The sequence below is a fragment of the Podarcis melisellensis genome (genome assembly GCF_964234715.1).
Source record: "Podarcis melisellensis genome assembly, chromosome: 7".
NCBI classification, from domain to species: Eukaryota; Metazoa; Chordata; class Lepidosauria; order Squamata; family Lacertidae; genus Podarcis; species Podarcis melisellensis.
Window position 1 is genome coordinate 87,751,051 of NC_138539.1, and position 15,621 is coordinate 87,766,671.

At 45.3% G+C, this 15,621-nt stretch overlaps 1 protein-coding gene across 4 annotated transcripts in view; it reads left to right on the forward strand.

Moving 5' to 3' along the window:
- Positions 1-15,621, forward strand: part of NRG2 (neuregulin 2) — a 140,652-nt gene that overhangs the window by 43,707 nt on the left and 81,324 nt on the right. The window contains exon 1 of one of the 4 annotated variants that reach the window (XM_081917805.1): positions 9,284-9,474. The exons of the other annotated variants lie outside the window; for them this stretch is intronic. Coding sequence (XP_081773931.1) covers positions 9,387-9,474 — 88 coding nt within the window. The 5' untranslated portion in view covers positions 9,284-9,386. Of the gene's footprint in view, positions 1-9,283; positions 9,475-15,621 lie in introns of those variants that run through there. 4 annotated transcript variants of the gene reach the window in all.

Sequence of the window (15,621 nt, forward strand, 5' to 3'; positions counted from 1 at the left end):
GTGAACTCTGCTAAACAACTGTTTAAGCTAAACTGCTTGACTGAAGCTTCCATTTGAGGGTGAGGATCCTGCCCCATTGGTAAGGTCCAGCTCGGGAAGTGCAGTCACTGAGGGTATTGATCTGGAGGTCTTGAGCGCAGGAGGACTGTGGTGGTTGTACCCAGTTTCAGTGGTGACATGGTTCAGATCTGGCATCTATGCAGATTGTGCTATTTGCTTTTGGTTCCACTGACCTCCTGCTCTCCAAGTTGGTGTTGACGTTACTGCTAGATGTCTGAGTCACGACACCGGTTGCCACACTGTAGCAGGTGCAAGAGCACAGTTGAGTTCAGGTGCACTCCCATGCTGCAAACCTGATCCCTCTGGAGTGGGAGTGGGGAGTGAAACTGTCTACAAGAGGCAAGTACACACCTCTTGAATTTTTAGGTGCTTAAAAATAAACATCAACTGAAACTCATGCATGCAGTTTCAACTGGATGATGCCTTGAATAGCTCTAGCTTGGATTTGAAATCAATAGTGGCTTCTGTTGAGCTTTCAAGAGTATTCTAAGCAAATCCAAAATTTGGCATCCCTGTAGAAAATAATGGTTCCAACAGCACCTGGCACTCCTGTTATCTTCTAGCATCCTGCATTCAAACTGGTAGTATGGCTGTTGATGAAAACCTACAAGCATGACTAAGCACTCAGATAACACCAGGTGCACCATCGGGGATGGGGTGGGGCCAAGTGCCCCCCCATTTTTTCAAGGGTGGGACAAGGACCCCTAATATCCTGCCGCCTGTGGCAGGCCTTCCCACTGCCCCATTGGGCCGACCTGTGGCAATGGCAGTCCCCATTGGGCTTTCCCATGGCCATGATGGGCCCTGTCTAGCCTCCCCACAGCTGTGGTGGGCCCCGTCTGGCCTCCCTGTGGCCGCAGAGGGCCTCATGGCCTCCTCCAGCCATGTGAGAGCACACAAATGCATGCTGCCCCCCCCCCCAAGTTGGGTGGCACCTGGCGCCTGCGGAGGGCACAGAACCTGTTAGGCATCCTGCAACTTTTGAAAATCTGCATATAAATGCATGAATGAAAACTCATTCTGTTTTGTGTGTGCTAACAGAATCATGATCACTAGCACCAATTCAAGTCTGGCATGCCTTATAGATTCGTTTGCAGGCTACCTTATTTCTCTAAGACCTACAGTGGAGTGCTGGGACCACAACAGGGCAGGGAGGATGTGTTCTTACACCCCTAAGGCCCTTCTGTCAGTAGGATGAAATAATGTAATCAAAACCTGATGGGAAATTTGAGAGCTTTGATACATTGAAGTCTGTTTGAATCCCTGTTCTCAAACAGTCTAAATTTCTGCAGAGCCCTCTGCGAGGTGACTTAGCCCTGCCTTAAAACATGCTTGACACATCCTGCCCAAACGACATGGTATTTAGAAAGGGAAAACAGAGCCCTAAAAGCACTTTCAGGTCCAAGTGAAGCACAATTAAGGTGTAAAAGGGCCTGCCTGTTAACTTCCTCTGCCACCCACACATAAATAGCTCCAAGGAGCATTTGGTCACATAACCACTAGGTTTGCAAAGGCCAGTTCTCATGTAGGAACATGCAGAAGAATTTGCATGAGGAAATTAGGCAACAAGCGATGAGAATCACCTTTGTTTTCCTGCTGCTGCTGCTAAAGTCTGCCCTGCACTTCTACTCTAAACCCTGCCAACTGTCCATTATGTGGAGCATCCGTAGTGAAGACAGAGATGTAGAGAAGGCAGAGGAGACTGAACTTAAGAAAACACCTCTTTCTGACAGATCCACACTCAAATAAAGAGGGATGGCAAATACAAACAGCAGTGCAAAAAGAAAAACTAACTGCTAAAATAGTAAAGGTTCTATGCATAGGAGCCAACTCCTAGGGGCTGAGGTTCAGCCTCCCAATGAAATATTTGAGAGGGCTGCTCCTCCCCAAAGTTGTTGGGCATTGCCACTCAAATTGCATGTGCTGCATCTCATGATCAATTAGGCGGGGGCTTACCTGCCCCCCTATTTTATTCAAGTTTCAATGCAAATGGATGGTGAAGTTTGAGTACAAAATCCTAAATCAAATGTTGACACTAGAGCTGTTCTCATCTTCCTGCATGTTTGGGACCTTTATCTGTAAAAGTGTGTATGCAGTTTTTTGCCAAGTGGATCCCAATGACTGAAAACAGCTGCACAGTTCTGAACCATTGTTCCTTATTACGGTACACTCACAGTTTGCTTAACTGTGCAACTATGCAGCTTGCACACTTGAGTCACTCCTATTTCTTTCTATGCCATTGATAATCTTCACAGACCTACTTTGAGATGCCTATCTGTAATTTATAATCTGTGACTTTCACTTCAAGACTGGAATTTCATTGATATCTGCAGCACCCTGTTACTGATTTTAGTCTGCACTGAAAAGGAGACACAGCAACCAAGAGTTTTGCAAGCTGCAACTTGTCTGATTCCTCAGCAGTGAGAGTTTTGTTATGAATGAACTGCATGTAATTGAATGGTACAGGATCATTAATTAGGTGTTGGTGCTAAATAATGAAACTACTTGAAAGATCCCAAGGGGCACATGGGCAATAGTCCTTAGCCTTTCCAGTATGTACAGGAGAAAGCAACAGAGTCAAATTTATGTAAAATAACATGGTCTCATGACACATGACTGTAAAAGTCGCTCAGATTCAGAAAGACTCCACTGTGGAAGCAAGGCTGGGGTGGAAGAGTGCTAGAGTACTGTCTGGTCAAGTTGCATGGGATCAATTCTAATCTGTTACCTCTGAGAATGTGGACAGGCTGATTGGACGAGTGAAACCAACCACTTGTCTCCTTGATCCTTACCCATCCTGGCTCATAAAAGGGAGCTGGGAAGGGCTGGGCTATGGGCTCTGCAGCGTGGTGAATGTTTCTCTCTGTGAGGGAGTCTTCCCAGACCCACTAAAAGAAGTGGTTATTAAAACCATCTTTGGACCTGGCCAATATGGCCAGCTATTGCCCAGTCTCAAATCTTCCATTCTTGGGCAAGATGATTGAGCGGGTGGTTGCTAAACAACTCTAGGCACACCTGGAGAATGCAGACCATTTGGATCCTTTCCATTCGGGATTCAGGCCTCGTCATGGACTGAGACTGCCTTGGTTGCGCTGGCTGATGATCTCTGGTGGGCTAGGAACAGAGGTGAGAGTTCCTTCCTAGTTCTGCTGGATCTCTCAGTGGCCTTTGATACCACCGACCATGACATCCTTCTGGACCGTCTAGAGGGGCTGGGAGCTGGGGGCACTGTTATGCAGCGATTCTGTTCCTTCCTCCTGGGCTGTGCCCAGAAAGTGGTGTGGGGGATGAGTGTTCAGACCCCTGGGCTCTCTACATGAAGCCACTGGGAGAGATCATCGGGGGTGGGGGTGGGCTGGGTCTTCAACAGTATGCGGATAATTCCCAGCTCTATATCTCCTTCAAATCAGAACCAATGAGGGCAGTGAAGGTCCTGTGTGAGTGTCTGGAGGATGGATGGAGACTAACAGATTGAGGTGAAATCCTGTCTAGACAGAAGTACTGTTTTGGGGGGGACTGGGGGCAGGTGGGTGTGGAGGACTCCCTGGTCCTAAATAGGGTAACTGTGCCCCTGAAGGACCAGGTGCACAGCCTGGGAGTCATTTTGGACCATCAGCTGCCCATGGAGGCGCAGGTCAATTCTGTGTCAAGGGCAGCTGTCTACCAGCTCCATCTGCTATGTGGCTGAGACTCTACCTGCCTGTCACCAGAATGGTGCATGCTCTGGTTATCTCCCGCTTGGACTACTGCAACGTCATCTACGTGGGGCTACCTTTGAAGGTGTCTCAGAAACTACAACTAATCCAGAATGTGGCAGCTAGACTGGTGACTGGGAGTGGCCACTGGGACCATATAACACTGATCCTAAAGGATCCCCACTGGCTCCCAGACTTTTAGAAGACATCTGAAGGCAGGCCTGCATTGGGAGGTTGAAATATACTCGGAGTCCTGTAGTGATTTCATGCTCTTTATTGCAGCTTGTAAAACAGTGAATGAATTGCCCCCCCAACCTCATGCTGTTATATACATTATTTACACAATGAGTCCTGTCTGGTTGGCTGATTCTGCTTCCCTCCTGGAGCCTGATTAGTCTTTTCCTGCAGGCCAATCAGTTGTTGCATTCTAGGATCCTACCTGCCTATTGTTCTAGGATCCAAGCTTAGTACATAACAGAGGTCTTTAATGCTTGGTGTTTTTATTATGCTTTTTAATATGCTATAAACTGCCCAGAGTGGCTGGGGAAACCCAGCCTGATGGGCGGGGTATAAATAATACAATTATTATTATTACATGACTCATGATATAGTGAACAAATTCTTCACCAGACTTGCATTAAAATGCAAAGGGAGTTAGGGATGCTGTAAATGTGTATAACCTGCACAGTAGAATGCACGTGTGTATTGTATACATATTGCAGCTTGGGTGAATTAGATTGAAAGAATAACTTACAGTTTCTGGAGTTCAAAGGCTTTATTCATGCAGGAACTGTTTATAGGATGAGCGGAGATGAGAGAAAGATATTGCCAGTATCTCGTCTGGAAAGAACACTGAAAAAATGGCTCCGCTTTTAGGGGTGGAGTTAAGTTAGACAAAGCAAAGACTATAAGCAAGTGCTGGCTAGATTGCTACATAAGCAGTGTCCTCTTGTGGTTTAAATTAATTCATGCATTAACTACAAACTCAAATGAAAGAAATGCATTTACTTTACTCCAACATATGTAAGCTAATGGGAGACTGTTTTTTGCATTTTCAAGATACAGCATGCAGCCACATGCAAATGCACAAAACCATTTTGACTAGAGGCTGCAGTAGGAGGAGAGAAGCAGCATCTGTGGCATGGTGTACCTTTCACCCGCTGAGACTGATGTGTCACCTGCAAACCTCTTCCGGATAGATAGCCTTCTCATAGGTATCCATGCTGTGAAGGTCCAGATTGGACAACTGCAGTGCATTGTATGTGGGACTGCCTCTAAAATTGCCAGGAAACTGCAGTTTCACCCCAAATTCAGCTGTGATTAACTGGGACTGATCAACGGGAATATATTATGCTAGTTCTTCAGCTGCTGCGCCATTTCTGAGAAAATTTTAAACTGCTGGTGCTCGCCTTCAAAGTCCTGCATAGTTTGAGACTCAGGTATTGTTTATTTATTTATTAAATTTCTTTCCTGCCCCTCATCTGAGGATCACAGGGTGGTTTACAGCGTCCTTCAGGTATCTGCTCCCACCTGACAGGGCCCATTGCAGCCGCAGGAGGGCTCAACAAGGCCCACTGTGGGCTTGAGAAGGCCTCCTTGGGGGGCCTCAGCCCCCCCATGGCATCCCTTCAGAAGATTATCCTTGCCAAGGCAAGCTGTGTGAGAGGCAGGAGTGGCTAAGAGTCCACTGCAACAGCTGAAAGCTTGTTCACATCTCCTAGCACTGCAGAGTCTCAAGTGATCAGCAACAGACACTAAATCCCTACCTAGAATTTTAGAATTCCTACTCCCCTAATACAGACCTGGAAGTCGATGGAAAGGTGGTCAGGAGCTATTCAGGCTAACTCAGAAAAGCACATACAGTCCAGGCATACTTTATCTCACCTGGCAAAGGTGCAGCTTGGATACATAGAGTGAGAGGAGACAAACCTGACTAACAGAATATGTTGAGGAAACCCACCCTTTGTCGAGGGGGGAAGGTTCTTTGAAGTAGAAAGGTGTCACAACCCTATCTTGGTGAAAGATCAATCTTTTGAAATTCCAGTTCTAACAATGAATTAAGTTAATTTGCTGCTTAACCCGGAGGGGGGTCAGGGAGGGAGGGGCTAGCTGAGCATTATTCACACCATCAGCAAATATTGCCATGGATACTGAGTCAGATGCCTGGAAGGAAAGCTTCCACTTGGTTATAAGCAAAAGTATAGAATAGGCGATACTAATTTCAGTTGATGTTGAGGAAAGATAGTGTACAGTGCATTTACTACGGCAGGTTCAGAATGCTTATCCTTGCCTTATTAATCCAAGGAGAGAACCCACATAGACAGGGCAGGTTTGGGGTTTTTTTAAATATGTGCAGTGGTTTTGGCAAAGGGGCCCTATTCCAACAATTACTAGCTATCATGTCTAGCCAGAATTTACACTGACATGTGCTGACGGATTTTGTAGCAGAAGGCAAATTCATATGTTTTGGGCACCAGGTACTTTAAGGATGACTTTCTCCCAAATGAACCTGCCTGCCAGGTGAGGTCATTATTAGCTGAGGGCAGCCTTGCTTTGGGGCATGTTACCGGACCCAAAGGACTGGCTGGTAGTGGTGGTGGAGGTGGAAGCTGCAAGTTGGTGGGGCTCCTCAGGGCAGCATTGACAGCAGCAGCAGCAGCAGCAGCAGTCCAGTCCCAGGCAGAAGGCCCTCTTACAGCAGTGGTGTGGGGGACACGTGGAGAGATGTGATGGGTGGTGGATGGATGGGAGGTCAATGTTCTCTAGAATGTTTTCTAACGCTTAACACTATGCACAGCTTAATATATCTGCAGGAAATTACCTATGTGCACACCCCTAAATTGAACATCCTACCCCCACCTGGAGATCCACTAGCCAGATACAGCAGTGTCACTCCATATTTAATACTTCGGGGAACTAGTAAGATCAAAATGTTGATACTATTGTAGCGCAGGAAATGTATACAGTTCACCACTCTCCTCTGTGATGGACCACCCATGCCTGGAGATCCACATGGTTTCGAGAACTCGTTAGTGGGTTTTGTAGAAGATCAAGGCAACAGCTCTGACGCTGCTCTAGTGGTGGCTTGGAACAGGAGGAGGACTAGGGTAATTGAGGGGATCATTTGATGGTGTCCTCTTCTCCCACCTCACAGGACTGTTCCAAAATGTCTCCCCCCAGTTTGCCCTGAGGCAGGGAAAGCTGTGTTGGTTGACCTTGCTTAGGAAGTATGGTGAGTTTGGGAAGCTTCCTTCTTTGGAGGGGAGCGTGAGCACTGTACTTAGCCAGCCCCGTCAGCCAGTAAGAGCATGAGCTCTGCTGGCAGGGACATGACTAAGCAGGAGCTGCCCCCAAAACGCATAATTATAACGTTTGGAGTCTGGGAATTAGTTTTGACCCAGCCCTGGGTTTTTTGTTTTGTTTTGTTTTTTACAAGCATGTTGCTGCACTGGGAGCTTTCTGTCAGTTTCACTTGCTGTGCAGGACCTGCCCCTTCCTGAACACAGAGGACCTTACAATGCCATGCATGCTTTCATAACCTCCAGGCTTGATTATTATAATGCACTCTACAGCCGGCTGTCCTTGAAGCTTCCCTTCCTGCAAATGCTGCTGCACACCTTATGGATGAGAGCCATCACAAACACATTCAGCTGGTTGTGTTCCAACGGCACTTACTGCATACAAATCGGATTGGATTCAAGGTGCTGATGCTCACCTATCTCTGGGTGATGCCTCTAGATTGTTCCCCCTGCCAATCCCTCCTTCCCCAGGCCCTGCTTTGAATGCCAGCTTTACTCAGTGAGATGCAGGCTTTGGGGCTGTGTACATAGTCCTGTTTACTCTGCACCCAGTGCACTCCCACCACAGGTGAGTCGCAATGCTGCAATGTAGTTTCTTAAGAAATACTGTGTTTTGATGCCAATTTCCTCCAACCGGTTTTGATCTGATTTGAAAACGCAAGCCATAGGAAGACATCCATGCCCCCTCTCTGGTATGGACAGACTGTGGGCAACTCAGAAACACATCCAGCCACATTGGCGTGTACAGCAACGTGCAAATGTGATTTGAGGCGCAGAGCAGAGTGGGGTGAATGCCCTTCCTGCATTTTAAGCTGGTAATGGGTACACTGCCTTTGAGTCAACTTCCCCAGGCTGTGGGGTGAGGGGCCCACAGAGCTTCACAATTTCTCATCACTACAGACCTTCCAGATGGGGTGCAAAACACATCGCTTCTTTGGGGCCTTCAGGTCAGCCGGATAGTTTCCCTTTTCAGCGCTGTTTTTAATTTTTTTTTATCTGTTTCATTCATTTTGCCTTTTTCATGCTGCCTGAAAAAGGCAAGCAAATTATTTTAATTATAAATAACAAACTGGAATATCAAGTGCATGTATTTTCTGCAAGGCAACCCTCAGTACAGTATCGATAAGGAGGGGCAAAGTTTTGCATCTGGTGCGGTGGTGGAGAGTAGCTGTGAAATACTAGCGCCATTTTCTTTTTCCAGTTCTGCACGATTTCCTGGTTTGCTTTGGGCCAGGGAGACCATATGCGCTACTTTGCAGGTAACAGCCGCCAATGTGAAAGGCTGTCAGAGAAAAAGACCCCTGTTTGTAGGGCTGTCTGCTCCAGGTCTGGTTTGAAGCTAAAGAAGCCTGGGTGGGGCTCGAAGGTTCCCTTCCACAGTTGGCACCTCTCCCAAGGACTGAGAAGGGGCAAAGGCCACTTTGCCATAGCCTTCCCACTACAGTGACATGTATGCATTGAAATTACTGCATTCAGAATCTTAATTAATTATAATAAATTATACCTATACATACACATTTGCACCTCCAAATCTGTGTACTTTTTCACTATGTGTAAGTGGCCTCTTTATTTTAGGTGCCAGTAAACGAGACACTCTTAGATTACACAGAGAAAAGTTTATCACTTGAGGGAAAACGCCTGAAGAAGAACCAAGAATGCGTTAAAAGGAAAGGCTGTTGTGGGAAGTGCCTTCCTGCACTGAGTGCCCCCATTTTGGGAGAGGCCATTCAGAAATGTAATTGCTTCAGTGCACTTCCTATATCACCTGTGGGTCTTGTGTGTATCATTCTGTGGCATACAGGCCACAGAAGGAGCAGAGCATAGAGGGGAGCCCTGAGTTCTTGCTGCTTCCTCTATCACACCTGCAGTATTTCAAGTGAGCCGTGCACTTGGGAGCCGCTCATGACACAGGAGGAGTTCCGATAGTGCTGGCCACCTAATTTCTCCATGCATCTCCCAGGCCCCCCAGGCCACAGAGCCCAGGCCCCATCCCCATGGGATCCTGCGGCCACTTAGGCTTGCTTCATTACTCCACTGTCAGTTTTGCTCTCTGCAGACCTTCGTTCATTTTCAATTCCTTCACACCCAGCCCTGCCTGCCTGCCTGCCTGCGGTCCCTGGCACTTCTGTCAGACAGCTGGGGGATATGAATGGAAATAGTTAAAAACCGCACTTCTCCACCCAGAAGTGGGTGTTGCCTGTGTGAGAAAACTGTATAAGAACAGTAGGAAGTTTCAGCTGGTGAGAAAAACCTTGAAGCAGCACTGCTGGGGCATTTACATCTGGCAAGAATTGCCTTTTCCTTGGGACTGTAAATATACTGCCTGTGCAGGATGTCTGAGAAGAAGAGGAAGGGCAGAGGAAGGGGCAGAAAGAACAAAGAAGGGGGGACAGAGGAAAAAGAAGCAGGCCCCACAGAAGGTACTTTCCATTTTTAGCACATTTTACTGCATCTGAACAAGAGAGCTTCTGAGCTAATGCAAATGTACCAAGATACGGTTTCTGTCTCCTTCAGAAATACATTCCTGGACTATTTAAAAATAGCAACAAAAAACTAATCTCAGCAGGAATCAAGGCAGGGTGTTTTCTGGAAATATCCATGGTCACGACTCATAAAGTGCTGATGTGCTGATTAGAACGTTTCATGCAAATAGGCTTTTTCTTGTGTAACATCCAGAAATTCCCTGGTGTAGCAGCTAAAGAAAAAAGAGTGTTTATGAGAGACAGAAGCAGTAATAGACCAAACATGACCCAAGTAACTACTCTTGTCAATGCAATTGTTTTCACAAATGATGTGCTTACTATAATTCTAAATGCTTTGGTGTAATCATTATAACTCCAGATTGTTCTGATCTGGTAATTTACTGGTGCTGCTATCAGATGTTGACTCTCAATTAGAGGGCTAAAGCGGCAAGAGGGTTGTGCGTTCACTGAACGTTTTCAGTGATGCAGAGAGAACAGTTGTGCAGCCTTAATGCTTCCTTTTTTGCCACACAAAAAACAGAGCAACAGGTTATATGGTTCAACAATGCCAGTTTATTTAGAAGGAAAATTTAAATTAGTAAAGATGCAGCAACAAGCCCCTCTCCATCTCTCTCCACACACTTGAGTGATGATCTTTTGAAGCAATGTATCGGTCTGCTGATCTATCAAGCTAATCATCTGTCTACACACACAGAAAACAACAATATTAGATTGGAATGGTGAAATAGTTTATTACTCTCCATTGTTGCTATATTTTTAACTTTCCATTCTTACTAATAGTTGCATTTGCAACACATGGTCTTCCCTATTTTATCACAACATCTCTGTGTTGGCTTGGCTGAGAGAGAGTAACTGTCCCAGGATGACTGAGTAGGCTTCATGACCGAGCTGGGGCTACGAAGCAGTCATGCTCCTTGGGGTCTCAAATTTCAACAGCACCTTGTGCGATGAACCCCTTTTTTTCGAGAAGTAAAGTACTGGTTGTGGCACCCCCTGTGTCCCCCACCCCAGGCTCCAGGCTCAGTGTGACTAAACTGGATCCGCCTCTTGTATGAAGTTGGATCTTCCTCGTTTTGAGTTCAAGACTGTATCTGCCACGCCACACTGCCTCTCTATTTTATATTTCTAAGCTCTCATCAGGTCATATCTTAGTGAGACTCTGTATGAGCCCTTTTGCTTTAACTCCCTCTGCAGTTCTCCCCAGAGCATAGATGCCTTTAGAGGGTTGCTCACGTCCACGTTCCTGCTCTTGTTTCACTGAGGCTGAAGAAGTGTAAGGGCAGTAATAGTAGCCACATGGCATGTGCTATAGGAGAATAATAGACACACCACAGCAGCTGCGAGTGTGAAATATGTGAAACTTCCCTCCAGTTCTCAGCCCCCACATGGTGTTCATAAAACATCAAACTTCCAGAGCGCTAGATTTTGTGTCATGCACTTCAGAATTCTGGGAGTGAGAATATTATGAATAATCTAAATGCCCTTTAGCAAAGGGAGGTGGTTTTTATTTTAAAAAAAGAGGATCAGCAGCTGTGCTAATGCCTAAAGTGGAGGCAGAGAGGAGACATTTATCAGCTGCAGAGGTGACTGGATTAGATGAAGGGCAGCGTGGCATTCTTTGTCTCCAAAGGAGCTGTGCCTTCCTTGTTCTCTGCAGGCATCAAGAGCAGGATTAGAAGGAACAGACAACGAAATATCTAACTCTGAGTCAACTAGATATTTTAAAGGTGGGGAGTGCCTTCTTCTTCTTCTTCTTTTAAGGAGAACTACCTTGTTTTGCATTTTTAGAATTCTCAGTCCCCTGGAGTGTGCTGTTGTTTGATGAAGGTCCCTTTGCATGTGGATCATTTGGTAAAAAACAGATTATCTGCATTTATTTCCTTCTCCCCAGCATGAAAATATTTATTTTCCTTGCCAAAGAGTGAACACCTGGAGGAGAGGAGAGTTTGAAGGATGCATATACAGGAGTGCCATAGGCACAAAAGACCAAGCATCACTGATCAGATATTGACAGAATATTGCCACCTCTAGCCCCCAACTAAAGCCGCCCCAACCATGATCAATGATCTATAGTCCACTATGGACACTGAACCCCCCCCCCACAGGCCTTGCTTGCAGAAAGCCCCCTAAAGAAAGCTACTGATTAGCTGGTCACATGCCTAGGCCCATGTTGCCTGCATCTCTGCTTAGGTCACGCTGTCCCGGGACCTATTCATGTCAGTCACAACATCCAGCTCATAAATATGACTGTTTTTTCATTTGCTTTCAACTCCACCATTTTATGATTTAATGATTCTATGAACATTCAAAGAGGCCACAAGGTGCTTCTTCTGAGAGCCGCATGCCAGTGGAGGGTAGCGCTTGCGGGGAAAGTGAGTGGGGCCACTTGGAAAAGTGGGTGGAGCAATTGCATTTGACACACATTTCTCTATTCCCATTGATCCCCTGCTGGTGAGGCTCCCGGAAAAGCAAAAATTTGACCTTTTCTGTTAGGCAAAGATCATAAGACAACCCGGATGATTGCCAGATTCTATGTACAGATCTGTAGGCGCAGACCATCCCCCAACCCAAACTAGTTCATTAAGAAAATCCCCAAACTCTGTTCCATGGGTGACTTTGGTTCATCTCTCTGTGGTAGCTTATCTTAAAGTTTTAAGTGACTATATGCTTATCGCATTTATAAATTTTAAATTTATTGCTGTACATTGTTTTAAATGTTTGCTTTCCTTCTGGGATTGTACCCCCAAGTGTGTTTTATAAGCTGGTCTCCAACTGTAATAAATTTATCTATCTATCTAGCCTATATCTGGGCATTTTAAGCTTGTGCCAATCAAGGGCACATTCCAGCCGGGCAAAAGCACTCCAGCAGGATGTGAAACAGGGCCAGTGGCTTGGCGAGAAGGTGTGGGGGTGCTGAGCAGAGCCCTGGGGATCGGGTAGAATCACTGCAGCAATTTTACAATTATTTAAGTTTTAAAATAATGGTCACTACCCTTATTTTTTCACTTCATTTGCTTCTAATCTCAGTGATTAAACACACACCCAAACACCAACCATATGTATGTATGTATCTATGTATATATATGTTATCTATCTGGTAACTTAGGATAGCACTTCTGATGAAATATACTCCAGGCCCAGACCCCCCCAAGTGTCCCTATTTTCCAGGGACATCCTTGATTAAGAGAAGCCATCTCAGTTTCTGATATCGTCCCAGAATGTCCTACTTTTCCTTAGGATATCCCTATTTTCATTGAAGAAATGTTGGAAGGTATAGAGTTATCCAACCTCCGAGCCGTCTGAAGGCTATCCTGTGTAGGGAAGGCCTTATGTTTAATGTTTTATTATGTTTTTATATATGCTGGAAGCTGCCCAGAGTGGCTGGGGTCACACAGTAAAATGTGTCGGGCATAAATAGTAAAATTATCATTATGGAATGGGACGTCCCTATTTTCACCAGAGAAATGTATGCAGTCCAGGAAAACTACCCCATAAATGTGTTCGTCTTTAATGCACCACAAGGTTCGTTAATTGTTTTTGTTTGCAGAAGATCTCTCTAATCCTTTTCAGGGAGAATATCATTCAGCTCTGGCCTTTGCGTTATGTTGCTAGATTAACCAATGTGGTTTATACAGGTAACATGTTTAGTTCCCATCTATTATTCTGTCTCTTGGAGCAGGGCCTGCTTTCCTTTCTGGCTGACAGGCACTTGTGTTCTCTTCCTTGAGCAAAGCAGGCTTTTGATCTTTTTATGCCTGAAACAAAACTTAAAAATTACATCCTCCTGCTCTGCAGCTTCCTTTTTTTTTTTAAGTGGCACATACATTGTTTCATCATCATGTTATTTCATGGGAATGCTGGTGTAGCCTAATAACTGCTGGCTTTAATTTGAATGCTAGATGTTTAGTGCCTAGGAGCAAAGGTGTTCCATAGCTATTGACAGACCTTTCCTCCATTGATTCCACCAACCCTTTTTGGTCCGTAAGAAAAATATACTCCCAAATGCCTGTTGCTTTCAAGTTTGCCAGAACTTTTCATGTGCCTCATTTTGGAACATTTTGGTTGCCCCTAATAAAGGTGTTTCCCAACCCTTCCAACTCTACAATTCTATTATTCTAACTGGGGATTCTGGAGTTTTGGTCATTTTAGTACTTCTTTGTATTGTTTTCCAGCTCTATTATACCCTTTTTGAGAGCAAAACTGTACATAGTGTTATGAGTATGGGAGTGGGGAGTAGGCAGAGACCCCTCTGAACCCTGGATCCAGCAATAGTTCAAAGCTCACCAAGCCTTCTAATTCTGGGAACTAGCCATACTAGCTTCCTGGTGAGGGGGTGAGGGATTAAGGGGCCTGGTGGGAGACAGCAATTGGGTTGGGTCCCCTCTCTCAAGTGAAAAAAGCAGAGTTGAGTTTGGGCAGTGAGGTGACCTAGATGTAAAGCAGAAAGTTGGAGAAAGAAAGTCAGAGCAACAGCTGAGAGCAATGTTTGCCTTCGGCTTGAATCCAAGGCTGTGGCTGTGGAAGAAACAAAACCATTCGGGGGTTTTAATGCTGCGAACCCCTCCATCACAGGCTCAGGTTGTAGATACGTGTAAATAAACCATATAGCATACAGACACCACAGCATCCGCTGTACCACAGACTCTTGAGTAAATGCCTGGAACCCCTGGAATCTCACACCGCTCAGAGATTGGGCAACAATATTTCCCCTTGTGATAATATAATGGCATTGTGACAATGGCTGCATCGTTTTCAAACAACTTCCTAAATCTGAACTATTTTCACTGCCACAGAACACTGATTTTCTAAGTGAGCTTTCCACGATGACTGCAAGATCTCTTTTCTAAATAAGTCACCACCAAACTAGTCCCCAAGCATGTCCATCTCTAAACCTCTTCCAGAGTACTCTAGTAAAACAGAACCAAAAGCAAAGAACATTGCCTGGTGTTGTTAGCAAGATCAATATCTTATTTACCCTCATCCAGACAGATTTTTCATCTTCACTCTGGTGTGAATTTAACATTTGTAGTAATGTGTATGTTAAATCCACAGCCTGTGGGAATGTAAGAATACAGCCTTGTTTAAACAAGACTGTGGGTGGTGATCTATCTTATGTGGTGTTATGTGGCATTTTTGTGTGCTCTGGCTTCCATCATGGTGTCCCATTGTGCCAGAAGCGGTTTAGTCCTGCTGGCCACATGACCCAGAAAGCAGTCTATGGACAAACGCCGGCTTCCTCGGCCTGAAGCCAGATGAGCTCTGCACCCCATAGTCAAGTTTGACTGGACTTCACCGCCCAGGGGTCCTTTACCTATTAACCTTCAAATATTTTCCAGGGAAACCATCATGCTTGGGGAAGTTGAAGGCACTGATGCATTTTTTGTAGAAGCAAAAAATGGTGTCTGCCTGCGCGCACATAGGCAAATTAAAAATGAATAAATCAGTATCTGAAGGGTGCAACTAATAAGGAAATGAGCCAACCTTCTAGAGAGACAAGAGCTGATAATAATCACTCAAATACTTTTGAAGGGAGGAAATAGTGAAATGTGTTAGAAGTGGCATTTCTTAATCTAAGCAAATTGCCTGTACTTAGAGTGCTCTAGCTCCCATATTGTTGAGATTATTGTATTTTTGTTTAAATAGATCTTTTGCATTTTGTGTCATGAAATGGTGAGATTTATTTTAATGATCGGTGCTTGTAAATTATAGTCCTCCTAGATTCTAACAAAACGCCAGACTGGTGGGCCATAATGCTCCATGTGCTTTCAATGCTACCATTTTTTGTTGTTTTTTTTAAAAAGCAAGAGAAAATATCTGCCAGAGTGCCTCCTCCCCTCCGTTGCCAGTCAGGATGTTATGATCTGCAGGAAAGGCTCCTGTTATTGTGCCAACTGCCTTGGAGGTGCTGGGAGGTGCCCAGGAGAGAACCTCTGTCCTGCTCCTCCTCAGCGGGAGAACTCCCTTCCTGTGGAGACGCACCAGGTGCCACATCTTTGCAGCTTCAGGCAGTTACTGAAGACACACCTCTTTTCCTGGGCTGCCAGTGCCTTCCTATGGCTTTGTTGATATGAGTTGTATTTTGGA